Source organism: Calcarisporiella thermophila (genome assembly GCF_041956535.1).
Source record: "Calcarisporiella thermophila strain CBS 279.70 unplaced genomic scaffold VTP21scaffold_27, whole genome shotgun sequence".
NCBI lineage: Eukaryota > Fungi > Calcarisporiellomycota > Calcarisporiellomycetes > Calcarisporiellales > Calcarisporiellaceae > Calcarisporiella > Calcarisporiella thermophila.
In genome coordinates this window covers 277,858-298,264 of record NW_027192217.1, presented here as the reverse complement: position 1 = coordinate 298,264, position 20,407 = coordinate 277,858, and the positions used below count along the sequence as shown (strand labels likewise).

Here is a 20,407-nt window from a genome sequence, read left to right as displayed (position 1 = left end):
ACACTTTCGTAAGAATATATAATAATGCTCGTATATCCTGGTGGAAATTAAGCGAAAAAAGAAAAAGTGGGGGAACGCGAAACTAATAGTGTGCAACCAGTGCCAGGAGAAATTTGAATCGATGACGTTCTCTCAGTGCTCTTTCATAAAAAAAAAAATACGTGGGCGGGTTCATATTCCGCGCAACAATACAATAATATACAAAGAGAGAGTTTTACTAAACGCAGCTCTCCCTAGTTGAGAATATAGGAATCTTCGTAGTGAGACCTTTGGCCTCTAAAGAATAATCTTTTAAGAATTAAAGAAATCGCCCGAGGATATGTGTTCAAAATACAATTGATGAATTCACCTAAGTTACACTATACATTAGATTATCAAAGTTTTCTCAAGACGTGCTTAGGTGATTAGAACTAGCGATGGATTCTCTGCTCCTATGCACCGTGGGCAAAGGCCCTTGTCCTCCACATTATTTGCCACATGAACATCCCATCTTACAAATTCGTAGCCCCTGTGTATACACATGTTATTTATCTATAACAAGATGGATATGGGGATCAATATGCCTTGTGGTGCATAGAAAATTCTATGTACACATAAAAGTAGCTAAACTTGCAACTTGTTTTCTGTAACTCGCAAAAGATATCTCAACTATGTAAGACATTCGCCGCTAAACTTGATCATTTTTGAGGCCAATATCTTATCAGTAGACCCGCCCGCTGTGCGATAAGCCTAAGCAAATCCCACCGAAATAGAGCCTATTGTTAGAGAGATACAGTGTTTAGCAAGCATCATAATAACCTCAATTGTACTGGTCATTATGGATATCGTCTCTCTGAGAGATGCTCACTTGTAATACTTTGGATAGCTCATAGACTCGATTCTGCCCTCAAAGTGGCTTCTTTGCTCTTGGATAAACCGGTCCAGCATGAGCCTCGGCAGATTACCTCGAGGTTTCACCTTATTTTTATGCGATCAGTTTTTCTCATAATCGAATAAGCTAGATTCATAGGGTTAGTATATTAACCGCTGTTTTCCCCTTTCGTGCGCACCTGTATCGAAATGATAGTCGAGCATTCTCCTCTAGATAATATACCAAAAGTTACATATAGGAGCACCTTCTTGCAAATTACCTTGACTTTTGACAGATTTGCCATCTCACAAGAGTCTCGTCCAAGCATGTTGAGACCCCAAATGCGCTGCAGTACCGGCACTCGTTCATAAACCTTGGATCTTGACATCTCGGTAATTTGCCCCTGTTGTGACTGCTGGAGGCTTGGAACATTCAATTCCATCTCTGTTAAACAAAGTCGAAACAATAATGATCCTGGAGACTACCATGGCAACTTTGAGAATAGGAAGAGGATTAACATCGCGGGCAATCTACCCTCTAAATCTTCACTCTGCTACAGGCCGCTCCATAGCTTCGGCACGGACTCTACTCCTTACACGAGTAAGCCTCCACGGCTTAAATCCATTGGGCATTTTGTGCTAATAATTGAACCTTGTTAGTTATCTTCGACCCACACCGATGCTTCTTCTCCATCGCCCTCGTCATCCCCTTCTGCTACATCGTCAACACCACAAAATCAGAACAACTCTTCTTCGCTCAAACTTTCGCCTACCACGCGTAAGGTTTTACGTGTAATCGGACGCACCTTTGGCTATGATTCCATGGAATCGACTGCCCTGAAAGTAAGCGAATATCTGTACGAGGAATGCGCTAAACAATTCGAAAAAGATAAAGACTTTTACATTCAAGGTACCTTTTAATTCCCATTCCTAATGTCTTGCTTGTGCTAATTGAGATTCTGATCGCATCAAGTTTGCCAAATGCCCGAGAACTATCAGACATGGTTCTCGGTGACTCTGCTACACGTATGGATGCTTATGGTGCGGCTGCGGGCGGAGGGGAGCGGTAAGAGTTTCACACAGGAATTAGTGAATCGGTTCTTTGATGATGCGGAAAAGCGCATTCGGGCCCATGGGGTAAATATCGAACAGGGCGCGGCACCCAGCCCTTCTGCTGACATCTTATGCCGCTTTATTTTTGGAATAGATTTCCTCAGAGCGGATCGTCACAAGTTATATGAAAGACCTTCTCCAGCAGTTCCACGGCTTTGTCGTTGCGTTTGACGAGGGCATGTGCAAGGATGATCCCGTGCTTGCTGCGGCGATCTGGCGGAATATGTTTGCCTCCACAACGGGTGAAGCGACGCACCTTGCCTATATGGTGCACTATGTGCGTGAACAGCTCAAGCTCCTGGACGACATGGAGTCAGAGAACGTGAAGATGGGAAGAGTTGGGTTTGGTTCACCGAAGCTCGATCTCTAAGTGAACGCGGGCTAATCCTTTATCATAGAAAGTATGCTATTTGCCAATAAATTATTTTATCCTCAAGTTGTAGTGTAATCAAAGACTCTGAAATCATGGGGTGGGTTCAATCGCATGAACTGGTCCAAAAGATCCAGGAAAACAAATTAGACTTTACCCCCGTTGCAACCACCATAGCGTTCTCTCCTACCACCTTCCCCCCTCTTCTTTCTTTTGCCTGCTGGATTTATATCCAGATTTTTAAAATATGGTTGTTCTTGTACAAGAGAAGCGATAGCCTGGATCCTTTGCCACTTATCTAATTTAAGTTAGACCAAGCCGCCTGCACCCTTTGTTTTTTCTCCTTATTTTAGATGAATCCTACATCGAGGACGATTAGGCCCGACAAGGCTTTTCATATGAATACCATGATTCAGAATTTCCATTAGCAGCATTATTTATTTCAAGTGTATTATGAACGAAATAGGGAGGAACGAAAAAAACGTAAGGAAATATAGAGACAATAGATCCTAAAAAAAAAAAAACAGAAACGACTTCTAATCCAGACTTACAAATAAAAATTAGAAAAATTGCGTAGAGCAATGGCTATATATGACAGACAGATTATATGAGTGACTATATTAGCAATCCAATGCATGCCAACATGGTGAATGCAATGGTTCCCATCCAAGAGAGGCCCATTGCGCGGTGGGCGGACGAGAATCGCTGCTCTCCCACACTCAGTTGAATGTCTCTAAAGGCAGTGAATGTGTCGATGGGGGTGGCCCAGTCCGGTGTTGCACCGCCGAAGAAGGTCGAAAACATCAGGCTATGACGAGGATACACACATGAATATGGGGTTAACCTAAGAAGGCATGCAAAGCTTGCGATAATTACCGGCTGACGCCCAAAGCGTCCGTGGTCCTGTACGGGACGTTGTTCTTATCCACCATCATGGTGTTGTTCAGCCACACCTTCAGCACACCGTTCGACTTGCCAGGATCATTCATCGATATGAACATGTCGATTTTGTTCCATGCGCCGAGGCTAAACTCGAACTCTCCGCGGGCAATGGAAGTCCCGTAGACCTCATTGCATATGACGGTCGGTCGATCTGAGCAAAACTCTTCGCTCTCAGGAACATAGGCATAGGCCTCGGATTCGCCGTCGTTCCGCCACATCATGCGCATGGAAAAACAGTTGTCCCCATAGGAGTGCATACCACCCGAGCACCCTTCGCCGCCTTCCCCCCCATAGATGCCGGGAAGCTTGCCTCCCTTGACCCTGTAGATGGAGAATGATTAGTCAAGCATCGCCATCATCTGAGTCGAATACAGGGCTCATTACCAAGGAAAATTGCTAGGAAAACCAACCCAATAGCTCAATAGCGCGCTCTTCCACTGCGCATTGGGTGCAAATGGTTGAGTGTAGAAATGCGCCCCGCCTTCGACACCTGCGCCGTTTGGTTTTTTTGCGCCAGAGGGCGAGTAACTTCCCATCGGATAGGCGATTTTCAGAGCCAACCCGCCTGTTGTGCTAATTGGATCGGGGACGAAGCTCATCGTGTTTGCGCCGCCCAGAAATCCATTTTTCGGAATGCGCCAATTTTGCTGAATGAAGTTTGCGGTTTGATTGGAGAGGGGCAGCGGTGCATCTGGGAAGGGGGCGGCCCAGCTGTTGTTGAGCTTGAAGAGTTGGGGCGAGGGGACTTCGTCCAAGCGCGCAGGGGAAGGAAGGCAGATGAGGCAGGAGAGCAGCAGGATGAGGAGACTGAGAGAATGGGGCATTTTCGTGAGTAAACAGAATGGCGAGGGCACACTCACAGAAAGCGACAAGGGGAAGGGGAGGTGGGATCCTTAGGAAGCGACAGGAATGGCCGCTCTTCTACCATTCAATGAAGTCAGAAATCAGAGCCAGAGTTGCTGTGCTTCACTGGTACCCAGCAAGGCCTGATCTGGAATAAAAGCATAGGGATTCAGTGGATAGGGCTTGTCACTTTTTGTGCGACTCCCGGCTTACAAAGGTTCCAGAATGGAAACAGGGTGTAACCTAACCTGAAATCTATCCTAAAAAGGCAGTCCCCTGAGGAGAGCGGGGGATGCACGGGGGAGGAGCGTGCAGAGGCGCCATGCAAGTCAAAGCGGGCGGCAGGGGCGGAAGATCGACCGCGATCAGGCGGGCTGCAAGCAAAGCACATACAACAATTCAAGTTTAATTACGTGTTATGCATCCTCCCACCCTCGTATACAACAGTTGGAAACAACATGGTATAAAGCAATAAATAATTAAATAGAGAAAATTGCGAGCCTAGATGAAAAAGCCAAACAAAGAAAAGTATTCTAAAAATGCCCCGGTTTTGCTACTGCATGTCTTGGTGATGGTGGTCCCCCAGGTGACGGCGGTCCCCTTGGCGACGGCGGTCCTCTCAGCGACGGCGGCCCTCTCAGCGAAGGAGACGGCTGTGGTGAGGGAGGCACGGTGGGAGAAGGCGGACCCCACGGCTGCCCCGGATAGAGGTGGGGAGAGGGCGGTCCCCTGACGGGCGACAGGCCAGTTGGAGTACGCGGAGGCGTAGGGAAACCGGGGGACCTCGGCCGGAATCGTGGATGGGGAAGTCCCAAGTGTTGCTGCTGCGCATGGAATGGCCTAGTCTCCCCGTGCATGGCCATCGCCTTCTCCTGCTGTTCTCGCCGGATGAGCATCCATTGCTCCCACTTCTTCATCGGAATCTTGGAAGGGTCGAACATCTCGCCTTGATCGCCGCCCCCTCCATGGCCGGCATCGGGGCCCTGGATTTGCCGCGTCGCGCCCCAGCTAAAATCTGTCAGAGGGCAGAGCATCGTTAGTATTGGAATTTGGAGCAGGCCATCGGTTGGGCGGCGGATGACATACCATCAAAGTGCCAGAACGCGTACACCGGCAGGAAGAAGTTCCACACGGGGATGGCAAAAATGTAGACAAACATCCAGAGGATGTAGACCACCTTGCGTGTGGTAAACAGGATGAGCACCGCTTGCAGCACAAACATGGCCGCCACCAATACAAGCGGCACCAGGACATTGTTGAATCCTAGTCCGGCCATCACACAGAGATAGACGAGAAAGAGGAGTGATGCCGGCATCACTACCGTACCCAGCAAGTCGAGAAACACAACAAACTGCATCGAACAGCAAAATATACCGCAGAGCTCGGGGACAAGAATCAGCTCCATCAGGTTATGGATCGTGGAGTTGATCCACCGGCGACGCTGCGACAGGAGCACGCGAAGTTCGTCGGGGACCACGGTCTTGCATATTGCCTTTGGCACATAGATCATCTTGCGCTTTGGGAAGGCGCGGAGCATGAGGGTGGTCAGGTACCGATCCTCGCCGAGCAAGAGCAAGTTCTTCTGGTGGAGCGTGTCGACCACGTTCGAGGAATACATCTCGACAATGTCCGGATTGGCCAGGATGGGCACAACCCCACCATTCTTCGGCGCCTTTACCTACATGGAGCCCCCCCCCCCCCATACACACACAGAGAGAAACACCAGTGAGCCCATCCGTCCTTGTGCGGAGTAGGATGAAAGACTTACCCGATACATGCAGAAACAGCCGGGCAAGCACGTCACACCGCCAAACACGGACTCGAACGCCTTGCCAAGGTGGTGCGAGATGTAGTATTCGAACACTTGGATCATGGTCACCCAAGACTGAGTCTTATTCGCAATCCGGGTCTCTCCACACAGGCCCATCACCTCCACATCACGCTCCATGGCGGCGACCATGCGACTTACGCTATCGGGCATCACGAGCGTGTCCGCATCCACCATGAGCACCATCTCGAACTTGTCCGGCGTAACCCCAATCAGGCCGCGCACCTTCTCGAACATATCGAATTCAAGCGGGGTCATTTGCTCGTTAAAGGTGACCTTGCTGAGCCACTGCATGAGGATGAGCTGGGAATCGCGCTTCCCGCGGTTGCCGGGCTTCGGGCCAGACATTTCCGCAGGGGTGCCGCACTTTTCAACAAGGATCATCGGGACCCGGCGGTCCTTGATGTTGTAGTATCCGGTGTACACCTTGGCCATGTTGTGGCGCTTGTTTCCATCGCCGATGGCCACATAGGAGGAGGGCTCAGGGTCGTCCCTGCTCTTCATCTCCATCATATCCTTGCAGATATCGGGCGTCGGCTTCGAGTTTCCGCTTCCGGTGATTTTGCCGTCCGCAATCACGAAGAGCAGCTTGTGGTTGTCTGAGTAGTCGCTCAAGGCTAGCGAGTCCAGGGTGGTGCGCAGAGAGGCCTCCCCCTCCGAGTAGCAAGTCACCAGGAGGAGAACGTACGAGAGGGAGTCGTCGGGCCTGGGTTTCTTCGATAATTTCCCGAGCTTCCAGGAGAAGAACCAGGAGAAGGTCACCGCCCCCACGAATTTGATCAGAATGATTCCCGTCAGGATCACCATCTCAGCAATAATGATCAAGTTGGTCATCAAGCACCCAATAGTGGTGCCATCGAGTTTGCCCACGAGAAATTCGTCCAAGCACTTGACAATTTCCCGCGTTCTCTCATCGTGGACCAAATCCATGGTGGCATCTCGGCCCACTAAGGTGTCGCGAATCCAGTCACGAATCTGTATCTTGTTTTCCCCGCCCAAATACAGCAGGGCGTCCGGCAATTGCAAATATTTTCCCACATCGTACACTTTATCGCCATACACGAAGAGCTTACGATCGTCGGTCGGATGGGTGATGTTTTGCCAAGTGTAAGCAATCCACCTCTTTATGGACTGACTTTGGAGATGATTCAGAGCTAGTGGTGTTACGTGGCAATACTCTTTCCCCTTCACCTCGCAATTATAGCCTGGTATCTGAGCCGGACCGTATTTGCATCCTTTTGCAACTCGGTTAATAGGGAAAAATCTGGAAATATCCCTCCCGAACAGCGGATTAATGATACTCTCCAATTGTTTGTCTAAAGGGGAAAAAAAAAGCACAAGCAGGGTGCAAGATTAGATGTCTAGTAGGGCAAGCTCAGTGCGGTAATAGCATTCAATACCATCGTAGGGCAAAATGGGGCGGTGAAAACCATTGGCAAAATACGAGCCCAAATCATACAGCTCGCCGCGGACAATCATCAGCTTTTGCCCGGGTTGGTTGGGTCCGTATTTTTGGGCGACCTCGTCGGGGTCCATGGGCACAATGGGCGTACACGCAAGCTGCGAGAGCCCAAACGTCATGAAGCCCATCACCACGGACACAAACACGATGATGAAGCAGAGGGCCACCTTTTCTCGCCACGCTTGCCGGTTACTCTCGTTCTTCTTGTTGAGACACGCCGAGAGACACACGTTGGGGAAGCAGCACGTGACGACCATAGCAAACACGGCCCACCACGTATACTTTTGGGGGGGCGGCTGGTTTCGGATATTATCGCCAGGCCCGCGGCGCTCGCCTAACCGAGCAATGGCATCGCCGGGATTCATGGGGCTCCGGCCGTGCGAGAGGTTTGTTTTGCCGGCCTCGAGGTGGCTCTGGCGGTAGCGATTCACCAGGGTGCGACGTTTGCTGGACATGGAGCGAGTGACGCGACCTGCGGCAACAAACGGGTCGTGGTGGCCAGGGTTGGCGGGCGAGGGCAGGTCGGGAACGGCCACGGCCTTCAACGGGATCTCCTCCTGATACGGAGGCGCGGGCGATCTCGCCCTCGCGACGTGGCCGCCCATGATGATGTCCGCCACATGGTGGTGCCCAGCCTCCCTGGCCAGCGTGACGGCATCCTTTCCGTTGCTTGTGCGGGTCTGGGTGTTTGCGCCGTGGTGAACGAGCATCCTGCAGGTCTCCAGCTGCCCGCCGTAGGCCGAAAGCATCAGCGCCGTCCAACCGTATTGGTCCACGAGGTTGATGTTGGCTCCGCGCTTTAAAAGCACGTCCACGCACGCGACACTCCCTTCGTAGGCGGCGAGAGTGAGGGCGGATTTCCCGGTGGTGTCTTGGTGATTGATATTTGCGTGGCCAAGGTCAAGTAGGCACATCACGACATGGACATTATTGTTGTAGGCTGCAATGATGAGTGGGGTGATGCCCTCCTAGTAAGGCAAGATCGGTGAGCCTGGGTTAAAGTGAGCGCTCAAATGGGAATCATACTCTATTGGGGGCATCGACGATCGCGCCTGCACGAATTAATGCTTCCACGACTGCAACGTTGCCAGCCGCTGCAGCTTGATATAACGCCGTTTCATTGTCATTATCTACACAGATTAGACATCGGTTAGTGAGGTGTGGGTCCGTTTCGTTGCGCTCAGAATGGGACCCACCTCCCAAATTAATGTTCACCTCGCGCATTTGGCACAGAAATCGAACCACTTCCACCGCATTTTCGACAGCCGCGACATGCAAGGGGGATTTCCCCTCCTCATTGCGTAGAACATTGAGATCCTCGGGAGAAATGGAGCGCACGAGATTTTCAAAATAGGCTACATCGTTATGGGCGGCTGCCGTGAATATAGCGGTTGCTGGATCCACGGACATGCGCTTGAATTATAGCTTTAGGATTGGATTAAATCGATCAAATAAATTAAGGATGGATACTAGATGGAGGGGGGGGGGGTAATGAAGGGGTATAAGGATGGGCTTCCAGACGGAATCGAAATGGCAGGATGAGCCCGCGATTAAGAGCGGAGGCGCGTCAAAGAGGATAGGATGAGGAAGGCGGGAACGACAAGAGAAGGATGGACAAGGGGATGGCAAAGGGCAGATTACCGGGCATTAAAGATCGGACAACAACAAGAACAGCGAGGCTGCTTTTGTTCTCAAATAAAATTAAGGTTATTCTTCGAAACACCTTGTGTAATGTCGCCTGAAATTCTAATCCGCGGGCTCGGCTGGGCATATGGGACGGCGGTCTCCATAAGACGAGACGGACTTGGCAGCGCATGGCGCCCTGCGCGCACTGGGCCCCCCTCTCCGATAAGCGATCGCCCCAGGCTCCAGCATTTCAGCGGGGCTTGCGGCACGCCCTCCTGTCTCGGCCACAAGCGAACAAGCCCCACGCATTTCCCGATATAGTCCCCAGCGGCGCCCGCCAGCGCAGTCGCCGGCAACTCTAATTCGCCATCGCCCCCATCGAGCGGCTCGCGCATCCCATCAACATGAGCTTCGGCACAGCTAGCGGACATGAGCCGGAGCCTGCAATTGGCGCCCTGGAATTGGAGGATGCTGGCCATTTCCGGGCCGCCGCCATTCCTCTTTCCCCGGCACCAAGCGGCGAGGCGTGAAGGGGCGGCCGAGCCCAAACCACGCCGCGTTTGCGCTCCCGCCGCCGGCCCTCAGCCCCCGACCGCCCGGCCGTGCGGGGACGCGCCGATGCCGGGAATGCGAATCGGTCGCCGGGCTCCCCTCGCCAGGGCTGAAGAAACATTGGCTCCCTGGACCATTTAATTTACGACGCAGCTGAGTGTGTATAGGGGCTAAAAAATGCCCTGCGGCGAAAACGGGGCATGGCCACTGGCGGACCAGAATGCCTGCGGGCTGCGTCACCGCTGCTAGTGCAGGGAGCCACGCAACAAATAAAAAAAAATATAAATAATCCGCCCCTCCCTGCTTCCCATTCCGCCTGATCACGCACCATTCCGCGGCCCCCGCCCGCCTCCCCCGTTGCATTTTCCATTTTTCTGCGTGATCCGATTGCTAGGAGATTTCCGCCGATTCATTCCGCAGCCAGACCCTGGGATTACGATCATGTCGGGACGCTTTCGCTGCGACAGCTGCCGGTCGCTGAAGAAGCGCTGCGACCACCTCTGCGGCCCCTGTCGGAGCAAGCTCATGCGATGCACGCATTGGCCGCTCCAGCCCAACGGCCACCCCGTCAAGCCGCAGCACCTCACCGCTCAGCAGCGCGAGGAGCTCCAGCTCAACTCCCTCCCGCCCCCGCCCACCCCCCCGCATGCACTGTCCGCCTCCATCCACGCCTTTTCGCCCTCGCACTCACACCTGAATCTCAACGGCACGCCGCCCAAGATCCCCGCCGCCATGCCCAAGCCGTCCCTCTCCTTCACGCATGCCGCCACCGCCGCAAGAATCCGATCCGTCCTCGACGAGGATTCCGATTTGCCCCCGCTCCCCTCCATATCCCTCGGCCGCGCCTCCCTCTCCGGCTCCCTCCCCTCCACCACCCTAACAACGCCCTCGCGGATGTCGTCCGGAGAAAAACGGCCGAGATCCATGTACGAGCAGGCGGACAATGACGACGACCTAGACGAGGAGGAGCTCGACGAGCTCGACGAAATGGACACGACAATATCCCTCCCCACCTCCGCCAACTCGCAATCCCACGTCTCCCCCTCCAAACACCCCCACCACCCCCTGAAACCCCTGCACGCATCCTCCCTCGCACGCACCTCCGGCTCCCCGCGCAAATCAATTCGCATGGAAAACGGGCACTCCCCCGCAACGACAGCCGCCGGCCATCCTCTCCCTCCGCACCACCTCGTCTGCAGCATCTCCCGCTCTCGCCCGGGGCCAAATCCCCGCGCGGCCGACCCAAATGTCGCCTACATAGGCGTCGACCCCGTGCTCAATCTACGCTGGTGGTGGGACAAGGAGCGTCGCGCCTACTCGGGCGAATGGGTGGACCCATTTCCGCCCCCCCGCGCGGAACCTGCGGCCCTGAGCATCGACTCGGGCGACGATCGCGGACTGCACCCGGATCAGATTCCGGTGAGCGATCAAGGCGAGTCCTTTCCAAGCCTAACACACTGGTGGGTATGGGCGCGTAAATGCGGAGACAATTCCGCGGCTCTTGCAAAGGCAGTGTGTCTAACCCCCCTCCAGAACTTACCCGCAATGGCAGATGCGCTTGTCGAAGGGGCAGAGTGGGCTGACATACGCGTGAAAAGAGTCGTCAGCGTGCTCCTCCCCAGGCTAACCGATCGGTTGGAGGCGATTAAGGGAGTGGGCGCAGGGCCCATCCTCGTCAAGCACTGGGACGGGGTCCTGGGTGTGAAGGAAGGGGGGGAAGGCGAGAATCTCTTCGGGCGCGTGCTGGAAGCCTGCGTCCAAATCGTCCATAGGGGCGAAGAGCTTCAAGAAGACCAGGTGGTCTTGGAAGTGGAGAAGTGCGAAAAAAACAAGATCGTGCTGGAGAAGGAAGAATCATTATCACCGCCCACCGCCTCGACCTCGCCTCCACCTATTACCACAGTCACTGCCTCTGCCGCCGCCACCACATGACAAGCAGCCGAGCAGCTGCTGCAGCACCGCCACTATTGTACTATTCTCTCCCCCCCCCCTCCCCCTATTGCTAAGTATATTCTTCTTTCTTTTTGTGAAAAGTTGCTACTTTTTTGTTTTGCTTTTTTCTCTTCAGACTCTTTTTTATTTTAATAATAAATCCAAGATGAAGCTATAATAGAAACAAGCAAAATCGATGGGGGTAAAAGGAAAATATAATAGATAGAAATTTCGGGGAGGGTCATGCCAAGCAGTAAAAATAAGGGAGCAGAACATAGTAAGGGATATCGAATTGAGAGACAACGACGGCCAAAGACGGGAGAGAAAATAAACTTGGTGCATTGTCAAAGAAATAATAGATAGGGATGAAGAGTTTCTTTCAGCCCATGAAGATAGGGTAGGGTGGCTCAAAAGAAATCATCCCCATGGCTATAGCATAGAGGATAGCAGCAATTCGCCATTAAATAGATCGGTATAGGAGAGAAAAAGTGGCTAAGACTATGGGATGGAGTGGAAAAGATGGGTTACGTTCAGCACCAGCTTAACGGAACGACTACGCTCTCTACGTTTTTGACCTCGACTCGCTGCAAGGCCTGATGCACCTCTTCAAGGGCTTTCGCCATCTGGTACAAAGGTTGCCAAAACAGAATGGTAAGTAGCCAGCCTAAGTCAATGCAAGAGGACCAATTACCCAAGCAGCCTCCTCCTCAGTCACCCCCATCGGGGCCTCACAGGGCTCTAGTGGCACCAATCGTGGAGGGGTCGGTAATGCAGGCGTTAAACCGCTTAATAATTCCCGGTACTCCGATGCACGCTCCGAGCCATCGACGGTGAGATGCTTCTGCTCCGTTGCCCCGATATTGATCAGATTCTCAGCCGTGCGCTCAACTACACGATCGAGCGTCTCCTTGGCAACTATCATCGTCACGGCTCCATAATGCGGGCGTTCGGGTTCATTATAGGGGGGGTTGACCGGGAGCAGCAAATCGTTCTCGCTCTGGCTGGAGGTAGCAAGACACTTGCTCCCACAGCAGCCCATCTTTTTAAAAGTAGCCTAGCTGCTCTTCAGCTGGAAAACGCACTTAAAGAGGGTGGATGCCTATGGTATTCTCCAAGTAGGATTGCTAAAAAGAAATGAATGGAATATGTGTTGGGATTGGCTAACCGGACGGAATTGGAGCTCAACAGATCATCCGAACCACAACAAGGGTAAAAAAGGTTTATCGAAATTTCAATACGGAATAAAAGAACACAACCGCTATTTCACTGTTCAAGTATTCATTACTTGACAAATATTACGCCTCATTGGGCCGCAGCATTTTTCAGCGCATAACCTCTTCGTCTTCTTCCCCATTCTCAATTCGGCAATCTCTCCGCACCTTCGACATCATCCATAAGTTTATATGGGAAATAAGAACAGGTTTCCCACAGCTGCAAGGGCGGTAGGCTATCTGCTTCCGGTAGTTGTGGTGGGCTTGCTTGCGTTTGGTTACTATGTTTTCGTTATTCGGTTATGCACAAGTAAGTTCAGCCGCTATGAGATGAGTGAATAGGATGACAAAGGACTAATTAATCCCATTTCCATCCCCTCTGCCCTGATATAATAGCAGGTCTACTTGGAGATAATAAGATCGGACAAGCAGGTGAGCTAGCTTAGGATTCTTAGGGATGGCAAAATGCTTATGTTTATTTGCGGTCTTAGTCGGCTACTTGATACCCTTCCACATTCTCTTCCTTTTTGCCCTCATTTGCTATATCAGAGTCGTCTCCCGAAACCCAGGCCATCCAACCAATGTTGGTTCCTCCATTTTCGCCCTTCGATCTCCCCATCTCTCATTTCTTTTTGCCCTCTCTTTCTCCAGAAGCGTATAGCCGAGCAAACCAATGATGCCTCCACCTCCGCTCTGAGTTTGCACTCTATGACGCACGATACAATTGCCATGCCAATGTTTGCTATTACCAAACGCGAGGGAACGCCCCGGTATTGTGAGCGATGCGGATGCAATAAGCCTGACCGGTGCCATCATTGCTCCGATTGTGATTTGTGCGTGCTGAAAATGGACCAGTAAGCTATACACACATTCGCTCTGCCTTTATCCCCTACTTATCGATCGTACTTTTAAGTCATTGCCCCTGGGTGAACCAATGCGTTGGCTTCCGGAACTATAAGCTCTTTTTCCTCTTCGTCATGTACACCGCTCTCTTGTGTATATTCACCTTCGCAACCTCGGTGGCAGAATTGGCCAAGGCTGTGATGGGCACCACCGAACTCGATTTATTCATTGCCGTACTCTGCGTGGTCACTGGTTTATTTGGGCTGCTGCTCATTGCTTTCACCTTCACCCATCTCTTCTACATACTCTTAAACAAGACAACCATTGAGGCCATCTCAGACGGGCGTCCGGTCTATGTCCGGGTGATGCTCCCATCGGGATCTCCGCAGGTGGTGGTGGCGGGCGATCAGAACTTGTGGTATATAGGATATCAACGCAACTGGAAGAGTGTGATGGGGCCTTCTCCATGGCTCTGGTTTATACCCGTTTCAAACTCAATCGGAGATGGATACACCTATCCCTATAACCCAGAGGCGGAAAAGTGGCTGCTGGCTGAGGCCGAACGGGTCAGCCAGCTGCCACCCCCCCTTCAAATGGTGGAGATGCCCGAGGACTCGCAGCGACAACGCACCCGGCCGGATGGAGGTGAGGAGTCGGATGGCGACGACGAAGCCTATGCCCGTGTATTTTAGAAGGGACGCTTTTTATTATTTATATATATACTTTTTGAAATGATTCTTCTTCTTGTAATTTATCATCTCTACTTTCATTTCTTTTTTTTTCCTTTCTTCCATCTCTTTCTTCTCTTGCTTCTGTACTTTATGGATGTTCCCCCCGCTCGTTTAGCAATTCTATTGAAGCCTTAATATTCCACCCCTATTCACATTTGATTCGGATTAAAATGAATCTGCTTTTTCTTATGTTGATCGGGCAACACGTTTATTACACAGCATTGAAATAAGACAACATAGCTGATAGAATCAGGTATAATGGATAAGGAAATACAACAATAGACCAACCTAATTTATGATTCTTTATGGAAATACTTACAACAAGCTACAGCAAGATTGTGAATAGAATGGCCATCAAGAGAGCGGTCGTTGTATCCGCACGAACAGCTTCACCACCGCTGATCAACTTGGGTGGAACTTCCGGCTGCGAATTTTTGGGGGGCACATTGGCTGAAGGCGACGCCTGCTGGGTCTTCGTTACGATCACAGGATCCGGGTTTTCCTCGCCCTTAGTTGGATTTTGCGGATTGACCTTCGTCTCCGTGGCCGACTGAGTCTTTGTCTGAGTGACCGTGGTTGCTGGGGGAGTGACAGAGGAAGTGGGCGAATTGTCGGGTGCGGGACAGAAAACCTCTCCGGCAAGAGGGCAGCATGGGTCCTTCACGCGTAAATGGCAGATCAACGGGCATTCCGGTGGACATGTGGGGGCAATTTGGGGGCACATTATGTTATTACATTGATCAGAACTCGGTTTGGGCTTGCAATAGAGCACTCCCAGATTGGTGCAGCATGGGTTACTAACAAATTCAAAATTGAATAATGAATTCGAAATTTAATTAAAGGACCAACAACCGCACTCACGGGTTGAAGATACCGCAATCACTGCTACAGTCCTTGGGGCATATCGGGGCAATTAGGGGACAACTTGTGGAGGCACACTGATCAGGGGACGTGGTGGGCGGAAGGGTTGTTGATGAAACGGTAGAAGGGCGCGGCTGTACAGCAGTCTCACTTAGTGCAGAAGGTGCACTTCCACTTGAGTCCTGAGGTTTGGGACCTAAATTAAAGAGATTAGCCAGGGCGTGATTCTAAGAGGGAATCAGACATGCATTTACCAGTGCTTCCTTGTCCCAATACAGCAACCAGACAATACAATAATATTAGAGGCTGCAGAATATTCCTCATGGAGCAAAATGACGAAGGTTTGAATTCAAAACACGAAAATTGTAAAGTGAACCAATGTCGAATTCAACCTCCCTCTCAAAACAAAATGAGGAACAAATAGCCAAATTTGAGCATATACACCACTAATATAGAAGCGATAAAAATAGACAAGGTTTTTCGAGAAGAGCACGGTAGAAATTGGTAAGCAAACCTTACCGGTCATCAGAAGAGGCGCTATCTAAGCAATTTTGAACTCCAAGAGCTGGATTCCCAATCGATTCGATGTGGCTCATACCGCCTTAAAACACACGTTTGCAAGATCCATACATTGCTATACATTAGGATATGCCGCCAAATTATCTGATAGAGTAGAAGGCATTTCTATTCTGCTCTTATCCTACGATTTCCAAGAGTGGATAGCCCTAGTGTGGCAACCTTTTCTCCAATAACTCCTCGTCAGCTAACTCCACTTTCTAACCATCGCCCATTGGACTTGGCTAAATACAGTTAATTGGCAACTTCAGCAGGTCTTCTATATTTGAACATAAAATATAAACTTGGTTATTTTTGTGGGAAAAAAAAAAGAAACGATCAGCAATTCCTAGTTTTTGGTATAGCTCCCTCTTCACCCAACGATACAATACAAAAAGGAGCAAGTCGGAATAGAAAACAGATTACAAAAATAGAAAAGGCAATATAAAATTATTAATAAGCAGAGCAGAAAGTTAAAAGATGAAACATTGTAATTCACAAGGATTTTTACATGAAATATAAAAAACAAGGAAAACTAACTGGGTTGAAAGCAAGTTTGTTGCATGGCTATTGGTATGGGATGCGATGATATCATATCTGCGGGATATCCATGAAACGGTGAAAAATGAGGATCCCCGGGAAATTGGGTGGGCCAATATGGGTGATAACCACAGGCACCTTGGAGCTCGGTGGGCGGGCTTGAACTCCCACCACGAGGAGAGCGTCGTTTGCGGGGCAAATCACGAGCTGAGTAATTGATGGACCATAGTCCCCCCTTCCCCGGCTCACTGTTGGGCCGTGGATCCCGCAGGAAAATGTTCTTCATTGTAAGGTTGTGCCGAATAGAGTTCTATCGAGAAAGAAGTATTGGTCAAGTTGGGTGATGTTTGGACTGAAGCAGCATATCCATACCTTCCAAGTGCATTTGGCCGTTTTGAAATAGGGGAACCGGGTGAGAAAGAAGTCGTATATCTCACTCACGGTCATCTTTTTCTGAGGGCTAGATTCGATAGCAAGTGCAATCAATGCCGCATACGAAAGTGGGGGGCGACTGCTATTCGAGGCCGCAGGTACTAGGGCGAAGGGTCCCGGGAAAGGCGCTTCACTCATATCAAGCAGTGGGTTTGGAGTTGGTTCGGTAGGATTCGGCTGCGACTTTTCCACGGGACGGGCAGTATCAGCGGAGGACATGGAATTTACTGTAGCAGCAGATCGAAATGGGGGGCATAGATTAGACATCGTCGGCGACGGATAGGCTGACACCATGGCATTATAGCTGCAGGGAACATAAATTCCATCGGATTCGATATAGGACCATTCACCAACAGGCTCGGGGACGGGGAGTTTTGTGCTGGATCCATCATGCCCATCGGCAAGCAGTAAATCTTGTTTATATTGTATGAAGTCTGGAGATCTTTCCGCCGTCGGGATATCGTAATTACTAGCTCCCACTCTAGCCGGTGCTTTCGCATTCGGACCCAAACGTCGCGAGTGCGAGACCCCTCTCAAGTCAGGCAGAGCTTTTTCCTGAAATAACAGCATAAAATCGCACTTAATTATTTAAAAGCGCTATAATAAAACAAGGTACGTCGCAGCAAGCTGAAGGTTGTTGTTGAGAAGCCAAGTAATAACAAACAATAGCCGCTGATAAAAAAAAAACAAGACAAGCCTATACTCCCACTCTAGCTGCGTCAGATTAATCGGCTTGTTATATCTTATGTAAACCAAACAATGGAAAATGTTTTCGAGAGAAAAAGCAAACTTGCAATAACTAGCTCTTTATAAAAGTTCCGACTGAATCCTAATAAATGTAAACCTGCTGCACTCTTCAACAAGAACTGGGACCAAAGAGGGCGCGCCTCAATAATCTGAGAGCTTGTTTGGGAGCCCCGGTATTGCGGGGTTAACTCTGAAGAATCAAGAAATTTAAAATTTAGAGACTGCAGCAAGGAAACCAGTCCGCTGATGAACCGTATTCTCCTAAGAAGCCTCGATAGGACTTGCAGGAACTGTGCGTTCGAGCAGCATTACTATCCTCTCAACCCCAAATTTTTGTATTTGTCTATTTGCGATGCATCAAAATGCCTCAAGCCTCCCCTGAAAGATAAGCACACTGTATGTATATTCTAGTACAAGAAGACTATGTCAAGTTGTGCATGCATACACATATAAATACATTTCTCTACAAAGGGGAAGCAAAAAAAAAAAAAATTGAATGCCCTGGTTTTCCTATACACTATACATTAATGGTTGCGACTACTATTGTCCACATTCAAAATGAGTTTTGGTGTATATATATTGATAGTCCTCAGATACGCTATTCAAGTGGAGTAAATTGCAATCTTTTTTTGACACCTCTTTTCTCAAGTCTCTTCTTTAGTTCTGAGCGTCATTGGTGTAAATATAGAAAAAAAAACAATGCAAAAATATACATGACTGTCCTGGGACACAACGGACAGTTGGCCGGTCACTATTCCTTTTTCATAAATGCCGGGAATGAAACAATCAAATATTCGAGAAACTTCGCTTAAATAATGGGCTTCCAGGGGGATATATGGAATTCAAAAAGGATCGTCCGAAAGAAAACTCAGCGTAATAAGGCTTGAAAGAAGAACGGTTATGTAAGCCAGCTTACTGTAATATGGAATTGAATATTAACCCGTTGCGCTGCGCATTAACAAGTTACTCATGCTATGCTGGAGCTAACGAAGACATTGCTTGAGAATAAACCAAACCTGCTTTTTTAATTATTTTAAGCGAGTTCATGCTAGATCTATCCGTTTTTGCGTTAACGATGCGAAGGCAGGTTGAAGTTAAATGGTTCTCAGACTTATCTTGGAGCTTTTATTTTGTATGGTGCAAAATGATCAGATAGCTGTGGAATAATGCGCCATGGAACTAAAAGAGCCGATGTGCTAATAATACTGGTTGATAAGCAGTTTAGGCGCTCTCCTCTCAAGCAGTGTCTTTAGTAAACGTATATTGGTATCATCCCATTCGTTAGCTTCCCGTAACTGGATCGTGATGTGATTTTAGCTGATGTTGATATACGTCTTTATATTACTTTATATATCCACCTGCGCTCAAATGTACTACTCTAATCCAGGGATTTGAATAATCGCGTATTAAATCAATCTTGTGACTGCTTTTGCATTATGTCTTGATGACAGAGCTTTAAACGCGTTAAGCTAGTTATCGGCATGAAGAGTTACGTGTGTATACTACCAGAAGGTATCCTACAAAGGCTGTGGTTATTTGCTGAAATATATCTTGGCACTCTTAGCAAACAAGACTTTGTTCTTATGATTTTATTTTTACCTAGATGCATTGGACAATGAAAATTCATCACTTATAACACTGCCTCATCCGCGGACAGGCGAGTCTCCTTCGGTTTAACGGATTATAATTGAGTTATAATTTGATATTTTATATAGGAACCCCGGCGAGATATCTTTTTACTGCGCGAGATCTGCTAGAGGTACAGAAGATAGAAGAAGAGCATCCCCGCTCTTGGTTTATTGACAACATGGTGGAGAGAGGTAATTATACAATCGAAGCTGACGATTTCCCCTTACTTATTTTATACTCTCGGAACATAATCCTTCTGATTCTAGACGGTAATCTCTTTGTGTTCACTCCGGTCGATATTATGTTTATTTTACTTCCGGTGTTGGAAGCGGGCCGTATGAAGGTAGGCTTGGCTCCAGGCATTAATTAATTCTTCGATTTTACTCGATTCGACTCAATGGATCCTCTATTATAAGACTGAGGACGCAGCTGGACGATTTCTACCACTCGATGATAGTTTAGAAAGCGAGCTGTATCCCCAACTTTCACTCCTGTCCGGAATTCACGAAGTGGAGAAGAAGCTATGCTCCATATGTGACGTCCAGGGTGAGTAATGCTTTAGTCCAGTCGATAACTGGAAACTATTAACGCTAAAAGAGAATATCAGATATTGGTGGAAATTTCAAGACATTCCGTCTCAATGATGCCCGAACGATTCAGTGGCTTCGTGATAAGGTACCACTCGTAGTTGTATCCAAGTGTCCGTAGATATCCTAACCAGTTGCATGTGCAGGTGGAAAAGCTGGCCTCGCACTTCGATGAATTTGAAACTCTGAAGGAACTCAATTCTTCTTTGGACATCAGTAATTTTGAGGAAGAGCGACGAAAAAGTTAATATACCCTGAGTTGACCGTTCGATCGAAGCTGCTAATATTATCAATACATTAGAAATATATTTGAACACGGCTGTCCACATCGTAAGCGAATATCTGCCAGAAAGCTGGGTAGAGAGGCTTTCGAAAACCTACGAGTAACTCTTCTTCTATTCGCTGCATTTCCAGGAGAGGTACAATTTTATTGATTCATTTTTGATCAGTTTTTCAGATGTTGAAGATGCGTCGGTGTCCGTGCTCCAGAATTATTTACTGAACGAAAACGATAGAGTATCTAGGCCCTCAAGGCTAAGCATGATCGAAGAATCACAGCAAGCAAAGGTTGGGCATGCCTACTTTCTCAGTAGTGAAGGCCCCAGACTAACTGTGTTTTTACTCCTTTTTATTACTTTAGAAAACGAAACTAACGCCACGCCAGCGTGCCCTAGCGAAAGCAAGTTCAAAAATGAAGCCACTCACATCGTTTTTTGGGAAAGCAGAGCCAAAATCTTAGCTTAACTTGGGTTAG

At 49.2% G+C, this 20,407-nt stretch overlaps 12 protein-coding genes across 12 annotated transcripts; 4 read left to right on the top strand and 8 right to left on the bottom strand.

Moving 5' to 3' along the window:
• Positions 1 to 1,318: 1,318 nt before the first annotated feature.
• On the top strand, positions 1,319 to 2,332 carry VTP21DRAFT_6508 (uncharacterized protein; the record flags this gene model as incomplete). The annotated part of the gene is made up of 4 exons (XM_069397146.1): positions 1,319 to 1,450; positions 1,510 to 1,759; positions 1,823 to 1,986; positions 2,057 to 2,332. 4 exons carry the CDS (start codon positions 1,319 to 1,321, stop codon positions 2,330 to 2,332), a joined length of 822 nt encoding a protein of 273 aa, XP_069247023.1.
• Positions 2,333 to 2,947: 615 nt separating this feature from the next.
• VTP21DRAFT_6507 (uncharacterized protein) lies at positions 2,948 to 4,098 on the bottom strand (the record flags this gene model as incomplete). Its single annotated transcript, XM_069397145.1, has 3 exons — positions 2,948 to 3,140; positions 3,209 to 3,595; positions 3,659 to 4,098. The coding sequence occupies 3 exons, from the start codon at positions 4,096 to 4,098 to the stop codon at positions 2,948 to 2,950; spliced, it is 1,020 nt and encodes a 339-aa protein (XP_069247022.1).
• Positions 4,099 to 4,218: 120 nt separating this feature from the next.
• Positions 4,219 to 4,508, bottom strand: VTP21DRAFT_6506 (uncharacterized protein; the record flags this gene model as incomplete). Its single annotated transcript, XM_069397144.1, has 2 exons — positions 4,219 to 4,265; positions 4,331 to 4,508. The coding sequence occupies 2 exons, from the start codon at positions 4,506 to 4,508 to the stop codon at positions 4,219 to 4,221; spliced, it is 225 nt and encodes a 74-aa protein (XP_069247021.1).
• Positions 4,509 to 4,650: 142 nt separating this feature from the next.
• Positions 4,651 to 8,817, bottom strand: VTP21DRAFT_6505 (uncharacterized protein; the record flags this gene model as incomplete). Its single annotated transcript, XM_069397143.1, has 6 exons — positions 4,651 to 5,132; positions 5,204 to 5,795; positions 5,886 to 7,261; positions 7,346 to 8,375; positions 8,434 to 8,537; positions 8,604 to 8,817. 6 exons carry the CDS (start codon positions 8,815 to 8,817, stop codon positions 4,651 to 4,653), a joined length of 3,798 nt encoding a protein of 1,265 aa, XP_069247020.1.
• Positions 8,818 to 9,098: 281 nt separating this feature from the next.
• VTP21DRAFT_6504 (uncharacterized protein) lies at positions 9,099 to 9,428 on the bottom strand (the record flags this gene model as incomplete). The annotated part of the gene is made up of 1 exon (XM_069397142.1): positions 9,099 to 9,428. One exon carries the CDS (start codon positions 9,426 to 9,428, stop codon positions 9,099 to 9,101), a length of 330 nt encoding a protein of 109 aa, XP_069247019.1.
• Positions 9,429 to 9,453: 25 nt separating this feature from the next.
• On the bottom strand, positions 9,454 to 9,998 carry VTP21DRAFT_6503 (uncharacterized protein; the record flags this gene model as incomplete). The annotated part of the gene is made up of 2 exons (XM_069397141.1): positions 9,454 to 9,830; positions 9,914 to 9,998. The coding sequence occupies 2 exons, from the start codon at positions 9,996 to 9,998 to the stop codon at positions 9,454 to 9,456; spliced, it is 462 nt and encodes a 153-aa protein (XP_069247018.1).
• Positions 9,999 to 10,026: 28 nt separating this feature from the next.
• On the top strand, positions 10,027 to 11,517 carry VTP21DRAFT_6502 (uncharacterized protein; the record flags this gene model as incomplete). The annotated part of the gene is made up of 1 exon (XM_069397140.1): positions 10,027 to 11,517. One exon carries the CDS (start codon positions 10,027 to 10,029, stop codon positions 11,515 to 11,517), a length of 1,491 nt encoding a protein of 496 aa, XP_069247017.1.
• A 530-nt stretch (positions 11,518 to 12,047) lies between these two features.
• Positions 12,048 to 12,556, bottom strand: VTP21DRAFT_6501 (uncharacterized protein; the record flags this gene model as incomplete). Its single annotated transcript, XM_069397139.1, has 2 exons — positions 12,048 to 12,140; positions 12,209 to 12,556. The coding sequence occupies 2 exons, from the start codon at positions 12,554 to 12,556 to the stop codon at positions 12,048 to 12,050; spliced, it is 441 nt and encodes a 146-aa protein (XP_069247016.1).
• Positions 12,557 to 12,920: 364 nt separating this feature from the next.
• Positions 12,921 to 14,263, top strand: VTP21DRAFT_6500 (uncharacterized protein; the record flags this gene model as incomplete). The annotated part of the gene is made up of 5 exons (XM_069397138.1): positions 12,921 to 13,038; positions 13,125 to 13,160; positions 13,220 to 13,311; positions 13,380 to 13,582; positions 13,642 to 14,263. 5 exons carry the CDS (start codon positions 12,921 to 12,923, stop codon positions 14,261 to 14,263), a joined length of 1,071 nt encoding a protein of 356 aa, XP_069247015.1.
• Positions 14,264 to 14,627: 364 nt separating this feature from the next.
• On the bottom strand, positions 14,628 to 15,487 carry VTP21DRAFT_6499 (uncharacterized protein; the record flags this gene model as incomplete). Its single annotated transcript, XM_069397135.1, has 3 exons — positions 14,628 to 15,099; positions 15,164 to 15,359; positions 15,418 to 15,487. 3 exons carry the CDS (start codon positions 15,485 to 15,487, stop codon positions 14,628 to 14,630), a joined length of 738 nt encoding a protein of 245 aa, XP_069247014.1.
• Positions 15,488 to 16,253: 766 nt separating this feature from the next.
• Positions 16,254 to 17,260, bottom strand: VTP21DRAFT_6498 (uncharacterized protein; the record flags this gene model as incomplete). The annotated part of the gene is made up of 2 exons (XM_069397134.1): positions 16,254 to 16,568; positions 16,631 to 17,260. The coding sequence occupies 2 exons, from the start codon at positions 17,258 to 17,260 to the stop codon at positions 16,254 to 16,256; spliced, it is 945 nt and encodes a 314-aa protein (XP_069247013.1).
• Positions 17,261 to 18,918: 1,658 nt separating this feature from the next.
• VTP21DRAFT_6497 (uncharacterized protein) lies at positions 18,919 to 20,392 on the top strand (the record flags this gene model as incomplete). The annotated part of the gene is made up of 10 exons (XM_069397133.1): positions 18,919 to 18,949; positions 19,041 to 19,094; positions 19,153 to 19,257; positions 19,333 to 19,409; positions 19,483 to 19,612; positions 19,674 to 19,741; positions 19,800 to 19,896; positions 19,955 to 20,036; positions 20,103 to 20,220; positions 20,294 to 20,392. The coding sequence occupies 10 exons, from the start codon at positions 18,919 to 18,921 to the stop codon at positions 20,390 to 20,392; spliced, it is 861 nt and encodes a 286-aa protein (XP_069247012.1).
• Positions 20,393 to 20,407: the final 15 nt, after the last annotated feature.